Source organism: Brachypodium distachyon, chromosome 1 (genome assembly GCF_000005505.3).
Source record: "Brachypodium distachyon strain Bd21 chromosome 1, Brachypodium_distachyon_v3.0, whole genome shotgun sequence".
In the NCBI taxonomy this organism is placed as follows: domain Eukaryota; kingdom Viridiplantae; phylum Streptophyta; class Magnoliopsida; order Poales; family Poaceae; genus Brachypodium; species Brachypodium distachyon.
Window position 1 is genome coordinate 60701142 of NC_016131.3, and position 18369 is coordinate 60719510.

At 42.7% G+C, this 18369-nt stretch overlaps 2 protein-coding genes across 4 annotated transcripts; both read right to left on the reverse strand.

The window, feature by feature from the left end:
- Nucleotides 1-3531: 3531 nt before the first annotated feature.
- On the reverse strand, nt 3532-4950 carry LOC100835602 (myb-related protein 306). Its single transcript, XM_003561540.4, has 2 exons — nt 4567-4950; nt 3532-4473 (listed from the first exon to the last, which is right to left on the reverse strand). Exons 1-2 carry the CDS (start codon nt 4697-4699, stop codon nt 3797-3799), a joined length of 810 nt encoding a protein of 269 aa, XP_003561588.1. The 5' UTR covers nt 4700-4950; the 3' UTR covers nt 3532-3796.
- Nucleotides 4951-9978: 5028 nt separating this feature from the next.
- Nucleotides 9979-18054, reverse strand: LOC100833614 (uncharacterized protein At4g17910). Of its 3 annotated transcripts, none has more exons than XM_024457367.1 (16): nt 17502-18054; nt 17347-17410; nt 17217-17250; nt 16697-16827; nt 16416-16489; nt 16221-16299; nt 16053-16142; nt 15481-15554; nt 14432-14519; nt 13841-13967; nt 13642-13746; nt 11918-12041; nt 11786-11837; nt 11105-11113; nt 10410-10508; nt 9979-10286 (listed from the first exon to the last, which is right to left on the reverse strand). In XM_024457367.1, the coding sequence occupies exons 1-16, from the start codon at nt 17552-17554 to the stop codon at nt 10134-10136; spliced, it is 1356 nt and encodes a 451-aa protein (XP_024313135.1). In that variant the 5' UTR covers nt 17555-18054; the 3' UTR covers nt 9979-10133. The 3 variants fall into 3 exon arrangements, with proteins under 3 accessions (XP_024313135.1, XP_003557819.1, XP_010228560.1); XM_003557771.4 differs by having other exon boundaries at nt 11105-11149; nt 17502-18051; XM_010230258.3 differs by lacking the exons at nt 17217-17250; nt 17347-17410; nt 17502-18054 and adding an exon at nt 17030-17157 and having other exon boundaries at nt 11105-11149.
- Nucleotides 18055-18369: the final 315 nt, after the last annotated feature.

Genomic DNA, 18369 nt, shown 5'->3' on the forward strand with positions numbered 1-18369 from the left:
GACGTGGACGCTCATTCATCTGCCGCTTCTCATCTCATCTCATCCCAGGCCCGCTCGTTTCTCCTCGTGCGTTCGGGTTCAGCGTGGCGGCCGGCCATCTCCGTCAGGCGGCGAAATACGGACGGCTCGAAAAAAATTCTGTCTTGAATGACCGGCCAGGCCGTCGGCGCACGTATAACCACACCGTGCGGTGCCGACCGACGCGACGCGACGAGCCGAGGAAACGGAAGCTGGGAAAACAACTTGGCAAAGGGAAATTACGTGAAGAGAAGGGATTAATCGTGGAGTTGTCCTCGTTTGGACGAGCTATCATGATCGATCAGTCAGTCAGTCGGCACCATCGCAAGACGCAAGCAACCGTCACCAGCCGGCCCGGTGCCCCGGTACATCAATTCATTAATTACTCTTCTTCCAACCGTGCTAACATAACATACTCCTCCTATATACAGAGGCATCAGCCGTGAATGCACGGTCGCCTGATCGCAATCAAGGCACAAAAGCTTACGGTTTCCCTAGCGATTAATGGAAGGAAGCTTTAATTTGCGCCTCTTATTAATTCATTCATTGCCAGCCGGTATGGGACAAGGACGAGTAACAAATTAGTCCTAGAGCTGAGCTGCGATAGATTGCCAACGGAATGTACCGTCCTCGCCTCGATCGATCGCCTTAACCAAGGAATCTGTGTTCGTTTTCTAGTGTCCTCTGCATGGCAAAACCGTACAGCACATGGTAAATAGGCGAAGCAACCCATATGTATACTACGAGTACGCCGATCGTATTCGCCTGGTCTCATTGACAAGAAACAGACCGGTTCTTCTCCTCAGGACATATCATGGCTAGTGCCTGCGCACAATCCAATTGGATCAGCACAACGCCACATCGTGGATAGCTAGAGCGATCCCGCCATGCAAGTAGCAAGTTCTGCCTCCAGCGGATTCTAGGAACCATTTTGTAGTCAACATTACGTTGGGCCAAAGTTAGGACTGTTGTTAGATGTACATCTTCATATTGCATTTGTTTGGTATTACATGTTTTGGTATTTTTATCTAAAAGATCAGTCAAAATTGACTTAGAACAACCCCAAATGTATACACATGCTCATATACATTTATAAACAGGGGGAGTATTTAACTTTCAACAAAGGCTTTGGCCCTTCGACAAGCACACCCTTAGAAAGGCTATTTTTTAAAATAATATGAATTATTTAATCATTATTGAAAATAATACGCGTTTTAAAAAAATTCAAAAATAATACACTCTCGATCTGGGCCAGGCCAATTAGTTCCAGTCGGTCTAGCCCAAGCCGATTAGGCCCACTCGGCCTCGCCTAGGCCGATTGGAGGCCAGCCTGTGGCCCTTGTTGGCATTGCCCAGGCCGATTAGGCCCTAGTCGGCTTTGGCCAGGCCGACTGGGTGCTCGTCTTCCTCTTCAGACGCATGTACAAGAACAGAAGCTTGAACTCGCCGTTGATCTCCCTTCGATTCCCCTGGTCTCCACTCATTCTCTTTGCATTAACACATGAGAATGAATCCCCACTATTCCACGAACTGGTTCAGGCAATAGGTCTTCCGTCGCGGGCAGGGCTCCGGGGGCGGCTTCGGCATGACGTTGGGGACAGCACGGCCAACGGCGACGGTTGTTCGCGAAACCTTGTCAAAAAGGGTGAACGGGTTAGAGGAGTCTCCCGGTGAAAGGAATTGAGGAACAAATCTTCGGAGCGAGCTCCCCTTCAACAATGGAGGAGACGGACGGCAGAGGAAAGCGGTCGTGACACAAGATGTAGAGAGCTCGAGGGGATAACCTCTCAATAGGATAATGAGGGAGGAAGGGCAGAGGCACACGGTGACGCGCTAGAAATCGCCTTTTATAGGCAGAGGAGGGAGATCGGGAGACGGATGCCGACGGACGGCATTCGGTGCGTGTCAATGGAAGTGGCCTTAAAACAGGAGACCTATTTCCTGAACCGGTTCGTGGAATAGTGGGGATTAATTTTCATGTGTTAATGCCAAGTGGAGATCCGAGGAATCAACCGGCGAGCAGTTGCGTTCAAGCTCTGTTCCTGTACGTGCGCCAGTGGAGGAAGACTAGCACCCAGTCGGCCTGGCCGAAGCCGACTAGGGCCTAATCGGCCTTAGGGACGCCAACAAGGCGTGGAGGGGCCGGTACGCCGGCCTGGCCGAGGCCGAGTAGGCCTAATCAGCGTGGGCCAGGCCGACTGGAGCTAATCGGCCTAGCTCAGGGCGAGGGTGTATTATTTTTTAAATTTTTTTAAACACGTATTATTTTTAATAATGATTTTTTTTTTGAAAATGAGGGAATACCCCGGCCTCTGCATCAATCGATGCACACAGGCATAATATTATTAAGTCAAGTATCGTAACAACATCCACAAGTACATCTCAAGAGTGCTCAAAAGAAAAACATAAAGGCTGAAAAGATCATCCATTATCCAGCCTACGCTCGGCGCGCCACCCAAACTGGCTGTAGAAAGCCCGTGCTACCGTCTCCATACGGCTGCACCCAAAATCCATAAAATCCCTGGCCTCCGTCGGAAGCAGTGGAGACCAAGTACGGAGCCAGTACGCCGACCGACATATCACCTGCAAAAAATTGGAAACTTTCTTTCTGTTAAAAACAAGGTCATTCCAACAATTTCAACTAGACCAACAAATCGCACAAGACCCAACAAGAATGAGCGATTTGAGAGATTTCTCCATCCCAAGGAGCCAACGACCAAACATATTGAAGATGCAAGTTGGTGGTGGTAGATTAAAAGTCACAAAGACAACTCTCCACACCAAGCGCGCCATAGGACAATCGAAAAAAAAGTGATGAATAGTTTCGTCTTGATAAAAAAAAACACATTTTTTGCAACCATGCCAATTTCTTTTAGTCAAGTTATCCTTAGAAAGAAACATATCGTATTATTTAAAAAAAATAGCCTTAGAAAGAGGGATATAGAGACCACATCCATCATCACGATCATGTAAGTCGCGTGATGAATTAAGACGAATAATCATGGCTTTAATCCGTATCCACGTGTCCTTCACGGATGACGAAACGCAAGAACTTGGATTACGACAAACGATGATCTGTCAACCTGATTAAGTGATTAGTGGCATCATTGTCACAAAGACAACTCGGAAATCCATTTTAGTATTTCCCTTTCTTTTATATTTGGACGGGTTCAATTCAGGAGAGTGGTGGTCCAATCTATCCGCGTAGGATTAGGATCGATCTAACTACGGGCTGGAATTTCCAGAATCAAAAGTCGCTGTCTTCCAAGTTTTCAAAAATTTATGTTACGAGTAGTAGTAAACTATCGCCTGATAAAGCCTAGAAATCGACAGTCCGTTTAAGAAATGGTCATTGTACCGACAGTTGCTAAATCAATGAACATTTTAATTTACACGTTTCCATGGTTTTACAAATACTACTCTCCATTTTACAATACAACGCATATAAATTTGTGCACTTAGACTAAAACAGTTCTCGTTTATAGTGCATGACAATTCATATTGGGTTAATAATAAATGGATGTGAGTAGTTATTGGCCGGGTGCAGGTACCAGGAAAAAAAATGAGAGGTATTGTCGAACAAGTGAGAAAAATCTATACGCGTTGTACTGTAGAATGATGGGGAGAGTACTAAGTTTGCACATGCATGCAGAATTGCAGATAGAGCTCATTAATTCGTCTCGCCGTTTTTATACGGCTCAAAAGCAGTAGTGTGGCACTGCTACTAAAAATCTAGATTTAAAAATCGTACGAATTCCGGAGGGGCCGGCCACATGCATCAAGGTAGCAGCTGGCCGCCGGACTGCTCCTGTTCGGGCGGCTGCTGGCGATCGGTGCCGTCGTCCAACAGCAGCCACGACTCGATAGCCGACAGCGCAGCCGGATCCTCCACCCCCGCCGCCGCGGCTCCAGTGCTCTCGCGCCCGAGCAGAGACGACCAGAGCGTGCCGTTGGACGCGGTGGAGCCTCCGGAGCACTCGGTGACTTCCGACGACGCGCTGTCGGCCGCCACCGCCCAATCGTCGAGCATCCTGGAGACGTTCTGGGCGCTGAGCGCGTAAGCCGCCGGGCCCGGGGTGGCACTAGTGGAGGCGGTGTCGAGGGAGAGGGCCTCGCGAAGGGCTTGCCTGGCGAGGTGGATGTCCGTCTGCAGCCTCCTCTCCCACTGCCCCTTGTTGTTGTTCTGATCCTTGTGCGTCGTCGGTGCCGGCGCCGGGGTGGCCGTGCTGGTGCGGTGGAGAAGCTTCTTCTTGAGGTGGGTGTTCCAGTAGTTCTTGATGTCGTTGTCGGTCCTGTCGGGGAGGTAGGAGGCGATGGCGGCCCAGCGGTTGCCCAGCAGCGCCTGCAGCTGGACGATGTGCTTCTCCTCCTGCTCCGAGAAGTTGCCCCGCCTGATCCCCGGCCGAAGGTAGTTGGTCCACCGCAGACGGCAGCTCTTGCTGCAACGCATCAGCCCTGCAGTTGTCATCAATATATGTATGTCAAGCAACACAGCTTACCACTAGAATTTACTTGATCGCGCGCGCCCTGGGGCTAATTGGCACATACCTGTGTTGGGCGGGACGGCGCGCCAGTTGCCGGGGCCGTGGTCCTGCACGTAGGAGACGAGGATGATGTCCTCCTCCGGCGTCCATGGCCCCTTCTTCACGCCATCCTTGTCGCAGCACGGCGGCCGCCCCATGATTCTCTTACGCCTACTAGCAGGGAGTGTTGTTGATTCGCAGCGCTGCGCCTGCGTTGCCTTGTGAGTTTGGACTTTGGAGTAAGTTGTTGGTGATGGACTGATGATATGCCTCGCGAGCTATGGTCCAAAGGGCTGGTGAGGCGTATTTATACACACGGCGACTGAGTTTAGTGTGCGCGCGCGTGTATATGCATACTTCTTCTTTAATCTCTGGGGCATGTATATATAGCTTACCGCTGACTCGGAGAGTACTATTTATGAGAGACCTTTGAGTCTACAGTGAGTACTGAGTACCCTAGTCCCTAAACAAACTCGAGGATAAATTGACTCAAGGGCCTCAAGGCTAATGGCATAGGAAAAAAAATCCAACAGCTTGGAAAAAAATAATATCACTACTTGGGCTGAACGTAAGAATCATGTTTTTGGTCTGGTGTACCCGGAACAAACAGTGAAATCGATCAAAATATCAAAAAACAAATGCATGCATGTTTTTGTGTTTAACACGCCTGTCAAGGAGAGAAATTATGTGTCATGAACCACAAAGAAATTCGTTACTCTTAAAATGATACTACCTCCGATCCTAAATTGTTGTCATTTTTTAATTTTAAATTTGAACTAAAACAACGATAAGAATTTAAAATCGAGGTAGTACTTATTAAAGTTGCCTTTTGTTTTCCAAGGAAAAAAAAAGCACACTTTTGAGTAAATCTTTCTTCTGCATGAAAATTGACATGAAATCGGAAGAATCGAACATTGACCGACATGATTTGTTTCGAAAGACGCGTCGTGGCACTCTTCTTCCATACTCCTACAGGGGGTATTCTAGAAAAAAAAATGTTCTGAACAAAAATTGTTTTGAACAAAAAAATTGGCATTTTTTCAACCGGGGCGGTACACTTTCAAGTTTCCACCGTCGACTACAATGCCAACAGTGCCACAAGTAGATCGATCGTACTACACGATTGATTCTTATCCGAATTACTAATAAACCAAGTCGCCACATTTATTGACCGGCCTGGTGTCCTGGTGTCACAAATAACAGATGCAGACACAAAGGTCAACTGGAGTATTAACTGAGAGGCCGGAATAGTAATTATAGGTAGGAGCAGTAATATCCGGTGCAATCGGACCCAGGTGCAGAAGCGTATTTCCCAATAATATGCACTACGGTGTACATTTACGCATACTACTCCTATACGCAACGCAACACGTACAGTAAAGTAGTCCCTCCACCTAATCGAGCAATGGACAGCTAGGGAAGGAACATGCATGCATGCCTAGCTTGCTACAAGGTCAACAGTGGAAATAAATGGTAGTGACAAAAGAGTCAACAGTCTGTCCACGCTGCAGGCGTCAACTTGGGAAGTTGAAATTTGCTGCTTTTCCAGCAAATCCAGTTTTTCGGAAAGAATAACACTAACACGCCAGCGGCCAACGAATCGGGCCCTAATGCGATTTGTAACAGTTTGAGTGGCAATGGGCCAAAGGCTAGTTTCCCACCAAGTTTATGTACACACGTTAGTACTAGAGGCAAATTGTTCTGGTCTCCTTTCTGCGTTTTTTGTGATCAGGGAGAGGATGCTCAACTCTTGTTGTTCACTTGCGCTGTCGTAATTTGGGGCCACTCTGAATACTAACCTCATTCCTAATCCCTCTGGCAATTACATTGTCGGGAACATGTCTTTTACCTCATGGTGATGGTTTCCATTTTGTGAGATTGCCGGCCATTTGTTGGGTTATTTGAAAAAACAAGAAACAGAGCATGCTTTGATCATACTCCCTCAGTTTCTTAAAGATTGACACGACTTTAAATTAGAACTATTTTAAAACCGTGCCAATCTTTATGAAACAGAGAAGTACGGTATTTTGATTTCCCAGTCCCTCCGGAGATTGTGTTCTTCTACGCAGTGTCTTTCTTGTTATATTGGACAGGACTGCAGAAGGAAGCTGATCCCGGTGTATATTGGCAGGACTGCAGAAGGAAGCTGATCCCGGTGCAGACAGTTTGATGCACAATGACATTGAGGAATTTGGAGCACTGTCTTCGTGTATGTCATGACTCGCTGGCTGAAGAGCTTTTCGTTGTTTGCTGCCTGCTTGTTTTGGAGCACTGTCTTCGTGTATGCCTTGGTTAGTTGGGTTTAGTATATTTTTGTCCCATAGTTCCTGTTCTGGAACGAGCAGTACTGATGCGTTTTGGAGCACTGTCTTCGTATAAGTGATGGAAAGGAGGACAGCCCCGCTTGAGAAAGAGAGAAAAAAGAAGCTAATCAGGCAGTAAGACCGTATATAATCCCCTGCGATTAGTCCAAGGAAAAAAAAACAGCGACTTGAATGCACGCAAGATAAGAGATGCTCATCTGATCTTGGTATATCAAAACAGGCTTGCATGGATCAGTTGGTTAAGGAGTGGATTTGGGACCTTATTGGAGCACAACATGGAGATGGAAAGGAAGAAAGAAAGAAGGTGCTCCTAGGCAGAGCAGTACAAGTCGTACCAACCGAGCCGAGGAAGACGACGGAGTCAAGCCGATGAGCTCTCGCCGTCGGCACAATTGAATGCGGCGGTACCAGAGCAACGCCTGATGCGACCATCGTCATCAATACGGCCCGGACGAGACGTGCAACTAGCTAGCAAAAGGGTGCCCATCGGAGCCGCTGTTTCCGCGAAATTGCATAGTACAGTACTGCTACTCCTAGTTAAGGCCCGCGCCTAGCGCATATGGCTCCACAATAATGTTCCTGCCTGCTCCATCGTACTTTTTTCCTAACACAAACAAAAATTTATTATTAGGAGCAAGTTTTTTTTAAGAAACACAATACAGACACAAGCACGCACACCCTAATCCTACGAGCACCTCCGAGAAACTGAGCCACCGGCCGATCATCTCCCACTGAAAGCACAACACCGGTTGATCATCTTCCTAGTAGTTTGACGGGTACGTCACTCCCATTAAAAACACAACGCTGGTTAAACCTGAAATAAATTCAAAAAATGCGAACACCATGCCAAGTCCAAGTGGGCTGGTTCTACCACAAGAAACCAACCGGCTGAGCTAGGCTCATTTCACTGTAGTATTTTTCGTGTGCATGCATGAAAGAAAATTTACAGCAGTGCCAAACGGAGCTTGGAGACACGTACAGACAAACTTTACCTACCAATGTGCTGTCAAGTTTTCAGTTGTCAGACATGAATCGGACTCTGAAACGGCAAGTAATTTAGAGGCTGATTATATGATCCATCCCACGCTTCGTCTCGCCCCGGTATACCGGCGGCATCGCCGTACCCTTGCCGGCTTCTCAACCTGACCAAGATCGGGTACACACAGTACATAATTAACTTGATTGCATGTACACGGCTCCCTTGATTTCTCAGTAATCCCCATCCATCTCTAAATGCTCCTCCTGATCGCAAGTGCCTGTACCAGGACATGTGCAATGCCTCGAGGTACTAAAAGGTTCCACGTGTGTGATAGACTGACCGATAGTGATACTGATGGGCGGCAAGTCGCTCATGAGTTGAAAGGTCGTGGACTCACGGGACAGGCGAAGGTACTGTACAGGTTTAATTTGCACCGATCCATTGAGCGACCGACTGTCGAGATTATGGAATTGACAGGCACAACATAATCAAACTAACACTAGCTATAGGGAAAAGAAGATTTACAAAAATTTACAGCCTATTTGGTAATGATTTAATTATAATTTTTACTTGCCTCCACCTTTCCACCTATTAATCTGCATTTTCTAGTAACATGTGCAGTTGTTGAGAACATATGCAGTGATCTTCAGGTGATATCGCCATCCCAGCATGGAAACGACATCACTGATGGTCATAAAATTACTCAAACAGTTTGACAGCATTGATACACGACCAATCCATCGTGTCATAAACTTTTGTATATACATTGTTTGTTTTTTGCGAGTATTTGTATATACATTGTTAAATTTGAACCGAGAACACATTTGTACTTTTAAAGAAATCTGGAATGGAAACAAAAAACAGTCATTGGTCATCTACTTATAATTTTTCCCTTTTGTGAACTTCTGCAAGATACTTCATTATAAAGTTCCTTATCTAACCAAAGTTTTATGATTTTTCTCGCTACCAGCTGTACTGTTATTTCTAGGAAACCTTACATATTTCATAATGAAGCTGCAACAAAATACTACAAATAAAACTGGGTATGTTCCTCAACGTTGAATGCTTGGTTTTCCTATCACACCAATAAGTCATCCAGGATGTTCATTTCCAAACAGCTCTTATACACCAACATATTATATAGTTTGCTCACACCAAATTATAACATTGCCCCCGTGCGATAAAAGTACTCCACTAGATTAGAGCATTTGATACACAACACAGAAAGCCAGATAGACACCAAGGGCATCAGCTTATTTGGAATTTGCTGATGTTTCTTGAAAGAAAGAAAAAAAGCCAGATACGAACTGACGAACAGTCAAACTATTAAGGCAAGAATTAACTACGAGTCAGTTAACCTTTTTACCATTGTACAACAATTTAGCTAAGAGTTAACCTTTTTACCATTGTACAACAATTTTTTACCATTGTACAACCACGCATTTAATGCTACCAAATCATGCAGTTTAAAGACACGGCCCATCGTATGTGCTATTTTACTGTTGACTCCAAATGCCGCAGAGTCAATAGTAACTCCTACTGTGGATGCCCTAACTGCAGTGACTAGTTCATTATTTAAGAATTACGCGCATGGCACATGTTCATTATCTACTCGCTAGGCATGAAAAGACAATAAATACAACGTTCATATAAGATGAATCACAACTTAGCAGGAATTTTCTCATTTTCGTGGCAAAGATTCCGTGCAACTCAAGTCAAACAAAGATGGGATAATCTAACATATCATCAATTATTTTGAGCAAGTCCCGTAGGAGCAAGTCACGCGTGAAACCAAAAATACCAGGCATATCACCCATAGCATGTGTTATGTATTCAACTGCGATATAATCAGGCTTGACCATAATCCTGTTATCCCTTGCCAATTGTTAAATGCTTCGTGGAATTACTTGTGTTAATATTGCCCTTGAAAACAAAAACTGAATCATACAGGATCGATGAACATTGGTATGCCACATTTTTGTCAACTAAGTCACTATGCTAAGTAAAACATGTCTATGATGTATGTGTCTTCTTCAAAATAAAAAATGTAAACAGCGTCCTTGGCGGGGGTAGACTAGTTGTGGTTTGTGGGAAAGGGTGTTTCAGACGGGACGGAAGGAAAGTTGGGCACATCTCTTGGCAATTTCTTCAATGTATTGAAAAAGTAAGAATCAGATCCAGAGTATAGGCAGAGTTAACATCAGATAGCGAAATTAATTAGGTAGCAACTTGGCTTATCACCAGAGGCTAACTAATGAATACATACAAAGCACTGAGTAAGTTCACAATTCACCAAAATTTCATCCTCACACCACAAAACTGAGCAAGACCAACAACCATGCACAACGTGAAGGTATATACTGACAAAATTGTGAAGGCGGCGAGGGGAGAGGAATTAAGTGTGTCAACTGAGAGATTAACTAGACCAGTTAAGATATTTGCCTGTAAGAGAATGGAAATGTCAGTTCCTTTATACTGACTGCTTAAATATATCTGCTTGAAGTTTCATTAGTCTAACATTTCCATTTTGGTATCACTAATGAGAATAAAAAGAAATGATCTTACCAGAAGGAATGAGCCAAGCATATTTTGATTGAATGCATCTTCAAGAACCAAGTTCTTGTCAAATGAGACAGATCCCGCTAGTGTGAGAATAGATATAACCTGTACATTAATAGTAGTCATCATCAATAGTGGAACCTGAGCAAACGAATAAAAGCAGCATCGATATAACTAGACTCCATAGTTATTAATCCCTCCAAGGAAATAGGGTCTATTTATTCGGAATGTAATCAAGTAACGTTCATGTAAGTTGTGAAAATTGTGTTCTTTGCCCATTTCCCCTGTTCTGATATCAGATTCCAAACAATCAAAATATTAAACCATCTGAAGCTTTGAATACAAAGGATAAGAACTACTCTGTAAAATTTTGTGAATACAAAGGATAAGAACTAAAATTTTGTACCTGGTTATGCACATTATTTAAAGTTGAAAACTGTTTTCCACCACCAATTAAGATGAAAACATGAAAACTTACATCCTTACGCTTTGGGGGGCCCACATCACATAATTTGAGGGCACATCATTTAAATTACATATTCTTCTTGTGTTCATAATGTCGCATTACTGTTAATCACTGATGGACTTAGAAAGAAGTATTATCCAAATGGTAATAAAAGCTAACCCACTAATCTGGATGTCCTAATCTGACAATAAATGCACATTATAAGTTATAAAAGCAAGAAAGAAAATAATAATACCTGAAAATTCTGGCCAAACACAAGCATAACATAAGCAGAGTTACACTGCAAAATAAAATGCTCGAATCATTGTTACTCCATAAAGTAAAAGAGCAAAATTAAGTTCCTAGAGCTACTTTTCCTAATTACAAAAGAGTTTTGAGTGTAAAACAATGTTTGTAGTAACTAAAATTTCCTTTCACTTGAAAAACAACATTGGTTCGTATAGATATACAGAAGTAATCAACACCAAGGAATCAATGTCTAATAGAACCTCAGAGGCGTGAAAAAAATGAGCATGCTTCATTCGGCAACTTAGGACATGGAAGAAGTACCTGGTTTGCACACGTTATATCTTTGTCCTGTGATTCGGGAAGGTAATGGTTTTATAATTCAGTTCATGTTGGAAGAATACCATCGCATGACTGGAGAGTTTACATCTCATCATGCAACAAATGGTCTTACTTCAGATTTACTTACTCTGAACCTAAATATTATAAATTTTCAATTCCATAATCCTCCATTTAAACATTAACATGTTCCTTGCATGTGCATTCAGTCATTACGAGCACAATACCATGTTTAATATAACATAGACCTGCTTCATGCAATTATCATAAATATCTTCAAACATGAATTTACATATTTTCTTAATGCCGGTGTAGAAGATAAAACCAAGTGCGCAGCTAATTAGTGCCCTACCATTCTTCTCGAAACTCTTTCAACATAGCTGTCAAGAATGATCGCCAAAATCCTACAAACATGCCATGGGAGGAAATGTTAACAACCAGGAAACATTAGACCACTTAATAATAGATTCTTATTGTTTCCTACCAAAAAGATGCTGTAAGAACCCAGACTTTTACCACTTGAGTGCTCCTACCCTTGCCTTCTGAACTAATGTCAAGGAACAGATAGTAACCTAGCGAAACACCAACTAGGTACATACCCCAGTATCCTGTCAAAGGAGGGAACTGATTAGATTGCCTGCTGTAGGGCATGCAAATCTATGATCTTAAGAATTCAGATAAAAAAATGATCCAATAAGCACAGCTTATCAGCATATTAATTAAAATTCCAGAAAGAAATAAAAAAAGCCTGGCTGGGTGCGTGTTAGGCTTCACATACAGTCAGGCGCACGTTTGGGCCCCGTGCTCCATCTTCGCGGCCTTTGCTATGGCCTCGGCACAGCCTCCCGTGGAGCCTTGCCACACCACCAGCCATAACACCCTGCTACCAAACCTAACACTCTACTCTCACCTGCCGCCCTACGCCAGACCTGTTAAGAGCCCATGCCTTCCTCTACAACCAGGAGGGGGGCGCAAGGTGAAGCCATCCCTTAATCGAGGAAACCCTGTTGTTGCTGTAAGAGAGCTTAGGAGGCGAGAGACAGAGAAAAAGGTGATGGCAATGGGATAAGAGAGCACCGAGCAACGGCGATGGATAGAGAGTTGTAAAGTCTACAGTGCACATAGATGCGCCAGTAGGAGATACTAGGAAATAAAACAAAAAAATATGTAAATGGAAACAGAAACAATTTTAGCCATATGCGTACGCAAAATATCAACATATGCTTGAATATGTGTGAAGCTTGGAGGAATGAAGCAATATCATGCTACTTGATTTTTGAGGATTTCTTTTGTTGAGGTGGCCAGCCTGACTGGGAGAAAGCAAAACAAGATCAAATTAACAGCGCTTTCTGCTATTAGTTGGGCTTTGTAGCTTTGGGCAATGATAATGTTTCAAACAATAAGCTAAGCTGCTCTTTTGGTAGCCTATATTTAAATTTATATATCCTTTGTTCAGCGCTGGAAGCAATTAGCAGTCTGGGACGACAGAGGAAAAATGGAAGCAGTTTGTGCTTCCATTCTGCAGCATCTTCAAGCACAGCATCACTGATGTTGTGAGCAGGATTGACTTATCTTTTATAGCTGTCTGTTTTATTACAAAAAAAGACTCAACCAACAGGCAGTAGATCTATGGCATTTTTATTAAAAAGAACAACTGTGAGGCACCGTTGGGAAGCCAGGCCTCGAGCAGTGTTCTTGTGTACTAGGGTTTGAGGGACAGGTAGGGGTTCTAGCCCCAGGAGGCAAGGTAGAAGATCTACTATTCTCATTCTTGCTCGATTAATTCCTCTTAGAGGGTCCTCTTTATGTAGAGGCCTAACAATCCAAACTAAGTATTAATTGTATATCTTATTACTAATTGGTTTAAGGCCCAAGCTAAAGGATCTACGCCTAACTTGGTGTTGGGTGGGGCCATGTACTATACACACATAACAGTGTTGTGTATGACTTTTTATTCTTCTGCTATGTTGGCTGTAAGGTCATTTAAATAAACTTCTTATATTTTTGCTTTGTGGCTTCTCACTCATCGGTGAATAGCTTGGTTGTACTCATGAGCTGGTAGCCTGGTAAACCAAGCATCACACCTGTATCTGGAGCAGCACTGATCTGTTCTCAAACAAACAAAAAACAAGCTTGGAAGGGTCTTTGTTTTTCAGCACCTTGAGCAAAGATATGTCAAAGAAACCATGTGAATAAAAATAGTTTTACCAAATATGCTGTACACGCCTTCCTTATTCTGGCTGATGATATCAGCACTTCTCTCATTAGAAATGAGGTACTCATTCAAACCAACATTTAGCCATACTTGATATCCTGTAGAAAATGAATAAGAACAATTAACTCTCAAGGAGGATTATAGCACTTTTAAGGCCTTCAAACAAAAATGTCAAAATAGAACCGTTGGTACCTGCAAGAACAAGCATACCAACTATCCCACAATATTTAGGATGAATCCTGATAATGGATGTAAGGATAGAAATAGCTGCAAGGGTGAAAAAGAAATTCCAATGGACACCGTATTCTCCTACATGGACCTACAAGGTAACAAACAGAACATGAATCTTCAGGAAGAGAGCATTTTAATGTGGAAATTTGACTAAATAACATTGGATTATCCCTGCAAATTGAAATCCAATCACTCCACTTCCATTCTTATACAAGACTTAACATGTTTTAAGTAACTCATATCTAATTCTGCTTAATACAGGCTTCAATGTGTAGAAAATGAGGAAATGGAAATATGATACTCCCTCCGATCCATAAAAAGTGTCACTCATTTTGTACTAACTTAGTACAAATTTTGTACTAAATGAGCGACACTTTTTATGGATCGGAGGGAGTACTAGACAGAAACTGTGACAGAGAAGAAAAAGATTAAGAACTCGTTCGAGAAAAAAAATACTTAATTCGCACAATGGTATTATATGACCATGTTACACTGCATATGACAAGTATGACGAATGTATAATATAGGTAATTGGACAATGAAGAAAAGTACCTGATAATCAACACTTGATGTGGAGATAAGGCGAGCAAAGCCAAGGAATACTAGAGGACTTGTGGAACTCAGCGCTGCCTTCCATCCCCTGAGAAACAGAAGATCTAGTGTAAGATTACATAATATGTGGTATAATGTGTATTGGCAGATCTGTCAATCAGAAAGTACATTCCCAAGAAAATTCAAAAGTTCAAACAATGAGGTCTGTTAAAATAATTTTAGTTTTTGGTGATAAACATGGGATCATTTGTCGGTATATTATACAGTAAGTTTCATCTACATGACAAATAATACTAACTCGGCAAGCTATTTGGAGAATAAACAACCTAACAACAAGTGCTCAACAAAGGGATACCGCCTCCATGAAAATAAAGAAGGTGCAGAAAGTTGCTGGACATATCTTATTGGAAAGGAGAATTAGTCTTATCTTGAATGTTATTGATTTTGTTCATTTATCCATGAAAATAAAGAAGGTGCAGAAAGTTGCTGGACATATCTTATTGGAAAGGACAAAGCTAAGATTTGCATGCAGAATCCTAAAGTATTCAGTTTGAATAGAAAAAAACGTTGTAACCAAGGCTTCTAGGTTCCTAAAAGCTCGTACATCCAGTAGAAACAGTCGAAATAAATATACACTAGTTCTTTAGATTGTCGATAAAACACAATTTATGTAGTAACAACATTAGTTTTGACATAAAAGCCCCTACAGGGCAACAGTACCTAAGTACCTAACCCTATGACTAATACCTCTTACCATAGAAAAGTAAGATTTACTTTTCCAGAACAAGAAATCTACTTTCTCTCACTTGGTTTACCGTTTAGCTTCAGTATTCATATGATTTACCCTCCCAGAAACCAAAATAACTGGAAACTGAGGGCAATGCAGATAAAGCGACCACTTGAGACTAAATGGCACTTCAGAGTTCAGAGCAACAACATGATGATCCATAGCTTCATGCCGTGCAGTACATCACGTTGCATACATTTATCTATTACTTAAGCCCTAATTATATTTTTGTTCAGATAAATGAGATCATTTAAGGACTTACATTGAGGTTACGTTTCGTGCTTGTCTAGATACCAGTGCATTAGCCACCACAAAAGACCCTACTCCAAGATCCATCTGTTAGGTCATGAGTCAATGTCTTGATAATTAAATAGGAAAGAGACGCAGATCAGATTTCTGAGCTATCAAAAAGAATGGTAAATGATTCATAAAAAATGGTAAACACGATCCAAATTACACAAAAGGTGGCACATGTTGATGACCTGACATTGATAAATAATACATACTAGACTGATAAATGGAATAAGTAAGAAATATATATAGTTGTATGATAGAAATTGTTAATTCGGAATAAAAAGAAGAAATGATGAATAGTAGTGAGGACCTAAACATACAGGGGAAAGGCATAAAAAACTTCCTGGACGATCAACAAAGTTGACAACAGATGAACATAATAAATCATTGGCAATCCAAGTAAGTTTATATCTCAACGCATAATTTGCAGCAATTATCAAGTTTTGCGCAACTAGTTCATGTATATATGCTACACTTGATGGTGATGGTGATTATAAAAGTATGGATAAACCAATAAAATGCCTGGAAGATACAACTTACAATTCCACTACCATATGTTTCAGCCTTGGCATACCGCCGAGGAAAGATTTTGAAGTCTACTGCCAATATGGACAAGCATGTCATTAGAACCTACAACAAGCACAATCACTATTAACACTGTCATAGTACTGTTACATCTCTAGTAACTTTCAATAAACTTTTACATACCACTGACACTCGGTAAGAAGATATGTCTGCCCTGAGCGAAGGCAGGTTATGTTGCCGAGCCTTGAGATGAGACTGAGATCTGAAAGTGCAGTATTATTACATAACTCAAGACAAAAGATGGGTTGATTACCACAAAAAGGAATTGAAAAAAAAAACATTGGCAACAAAATGGGAGTAATAATTAGTACCAAATACCTTTTAAACATGATATAGATAAATATCACGGTTACAAGAGAAATTGCGCAAATATAGGCCCATTCAGCTAAGACCTGCAACAAATCAAAGGAATAACCACTCACTTTGCTTTGAATTAAACTTGTTAAAAGTTCGTCCTAAAATTGGTATGGGGCAGCTGACAATAGTTAGGTATAAGTTTTGGTCTTTGAGAAGTTTCTTTCTCTGCACATTCTTTAATTCTGTTATTTAACAATTTCATCATATGTCAGCATATAAAATGCAGTGAAGAGGGCAATTACCGTGAAAATTAGAAGTATTGGACATACAACAGTGAGATAATCTATAGCCAGCACAGAGAAGTAATAAACCCAATCTTTATGATCACGAAGAGAATCATCATTTTTCTTCACTGAACGCCTCATAATATTATCTAAAACAAGATAAAAGAAACAAAGAAGCAAGCTCTGTGAGATCCACTCCATAACACAAGAGGCTTGTGTTATTGATAAATGATGACTAAATTTAAAAAGAGAAATGTGTAAAATCTGAAAAGGTTAGCTAGCATCAGATTGAACAGCGTAATTTAAAAGTAGAGGACATGAAAGAATTTGGGCTGTATGGTTGAATCTCACAACGTGCACGATTATGATCAAGATGCTAAATGTGCACAATTCCAGCCTACTGGTAATTTGAGATTCCATATTCGAGTCATATTCATCCAACTGCATTTTCCCATTTCTTTTGACAAATGGATTCTGCACCATAAACTAAGAGTTAAGAAAGGTAAAAATAGAATCACACAGTATCTAACCAACTAACCTCCGCTGCTCCATTTCCTTAAAACGACGACTGCCTGTGAACCAAAATCCAAATCAGATCACAAACCTGCTGTGCAAACACATACTCACAGGAAAACTGGAAATCTAAAGGAGAGACAGTAATCAGTCACCGGCACAATAGTGGAGAGCGCCGCGATCTCCAGCAGGGACGACCCGGTGAGGTTGCTCACGAATCTGCGTCATGAATAGGGGAGAATGCTTAGAACAGCAGGGACAAGAGGGAAGTGGTCAGGATCGCGGTTAGGGTTCAGATTTTTTGACTCACTGCTCCTTGAGAAGCTTGTTTGGGTTCAGGGACTTGTCGAGGAGACCCTCCATTGTAGAAGCGAGCGAGAGGCGGCTCGTTTGGCACCCGCCGCCGTGAGTGGAGGACCTGGAAGCCGGCAAACCTCAACGACCGCAACCGCTTATTCTCCGGTGACGGCGAGCGGCGACTGTCGACCCAGTGTTTTCACAGTAGCAGATCCAAGCAGCGTGGGCATTCGGTCTAACTGAACCGGTCGGTCCGGTCTTCGGTTTACAGAAAATGTTACCCGATAGGTCATTTGAAAAACATCAGACCGAGGATTCGGTGGACCGAAAACTTCGGTTCGGTCTCCGGTCTGATTGAACACGCCATGCAGGGTGCCGCTGCCTGTCGGGAGTTGAGAAGGTTAAACACCGGCGGCCGGTGGCAGCAGCCGGCAGGCGCTGTGCTGGGCGCGGACGGCAGCAAGCAGGCGCTGGAGCCTCGAGCGGCGGCGAGGATAGGCCCTGCGCTGGGAATTATCGTGGCCGCCCGCGTAGGGATCGGGAATTCGGGAGAAAGCTCGAGAAAGACAGCAGGGGGGACTTCGAGAGTTAGCTATTCTAGGCCGTGGGCTGAACCTGTGGGCTGGGGTGTTAAACTAGTATTGGGCCATATGGATCGGTTTATTCAGGTTTTCAGGTAATCGAAGCATTCTCAGACATGTCGCCTGAATGTCGCCATCGCCTCGGACTGCCTGGGTGTGGTGAAGGATCTGCCGTGTTTAAATTTCAAGAGCCCCTGTGGTGTGATTGTGCGAGAAGTTGAAGAGAAGAAGAAATTAGTTCAGGGGGCCATCTTCGGCCATAAACGGCGGGATTGCAACAAGGACGCTGATCAGCCTATT

What these genes read in the sequence shown, in the direction of transcription:
- LOC100835602 (XM_003561540.4), bottom strand. Translation starts at nt 4,699, where the DNA reads ATGGGGCGGCCGCCGTGCTGCGACAAGGATGGCGTGAAGAAGGGGCCA. An exon ending in CGCCGTCCCGCCCAACACAG is followed by an intron (nt 4,474 to 4,566) that starts GTATGTGCCAAT and finishes TGACAACTGCAG; the next exon opens with GGCTGATGCGTTGCAGCAAG.
- LOC100833614 (XM_003557771.4), bottom strand. Translation starts at nt 17,554, where the DNA reads ATGGAGGGTCTCCTCGACAAGTCCCTGAACCCAAACAAGCTTCTCAAG. An exon ending in AGGCGTGTACAGCATATTTG is followed by an intron (nt 12,042 to 13,641) that starts GTAAAACTATTT and finishes CTCCTTTGACAG; the next exon opens with GATACTGGGGTATGTACCTA. An exon ending in GTTCTTACAGCATCTTTTTG is followed by an intron (nt 11,838 to 11,917) that starts GTAGGAAACAAT and finishes GCATGTTTGTAG; the next exon opens with GATTTTGGCGATCATTCTTG.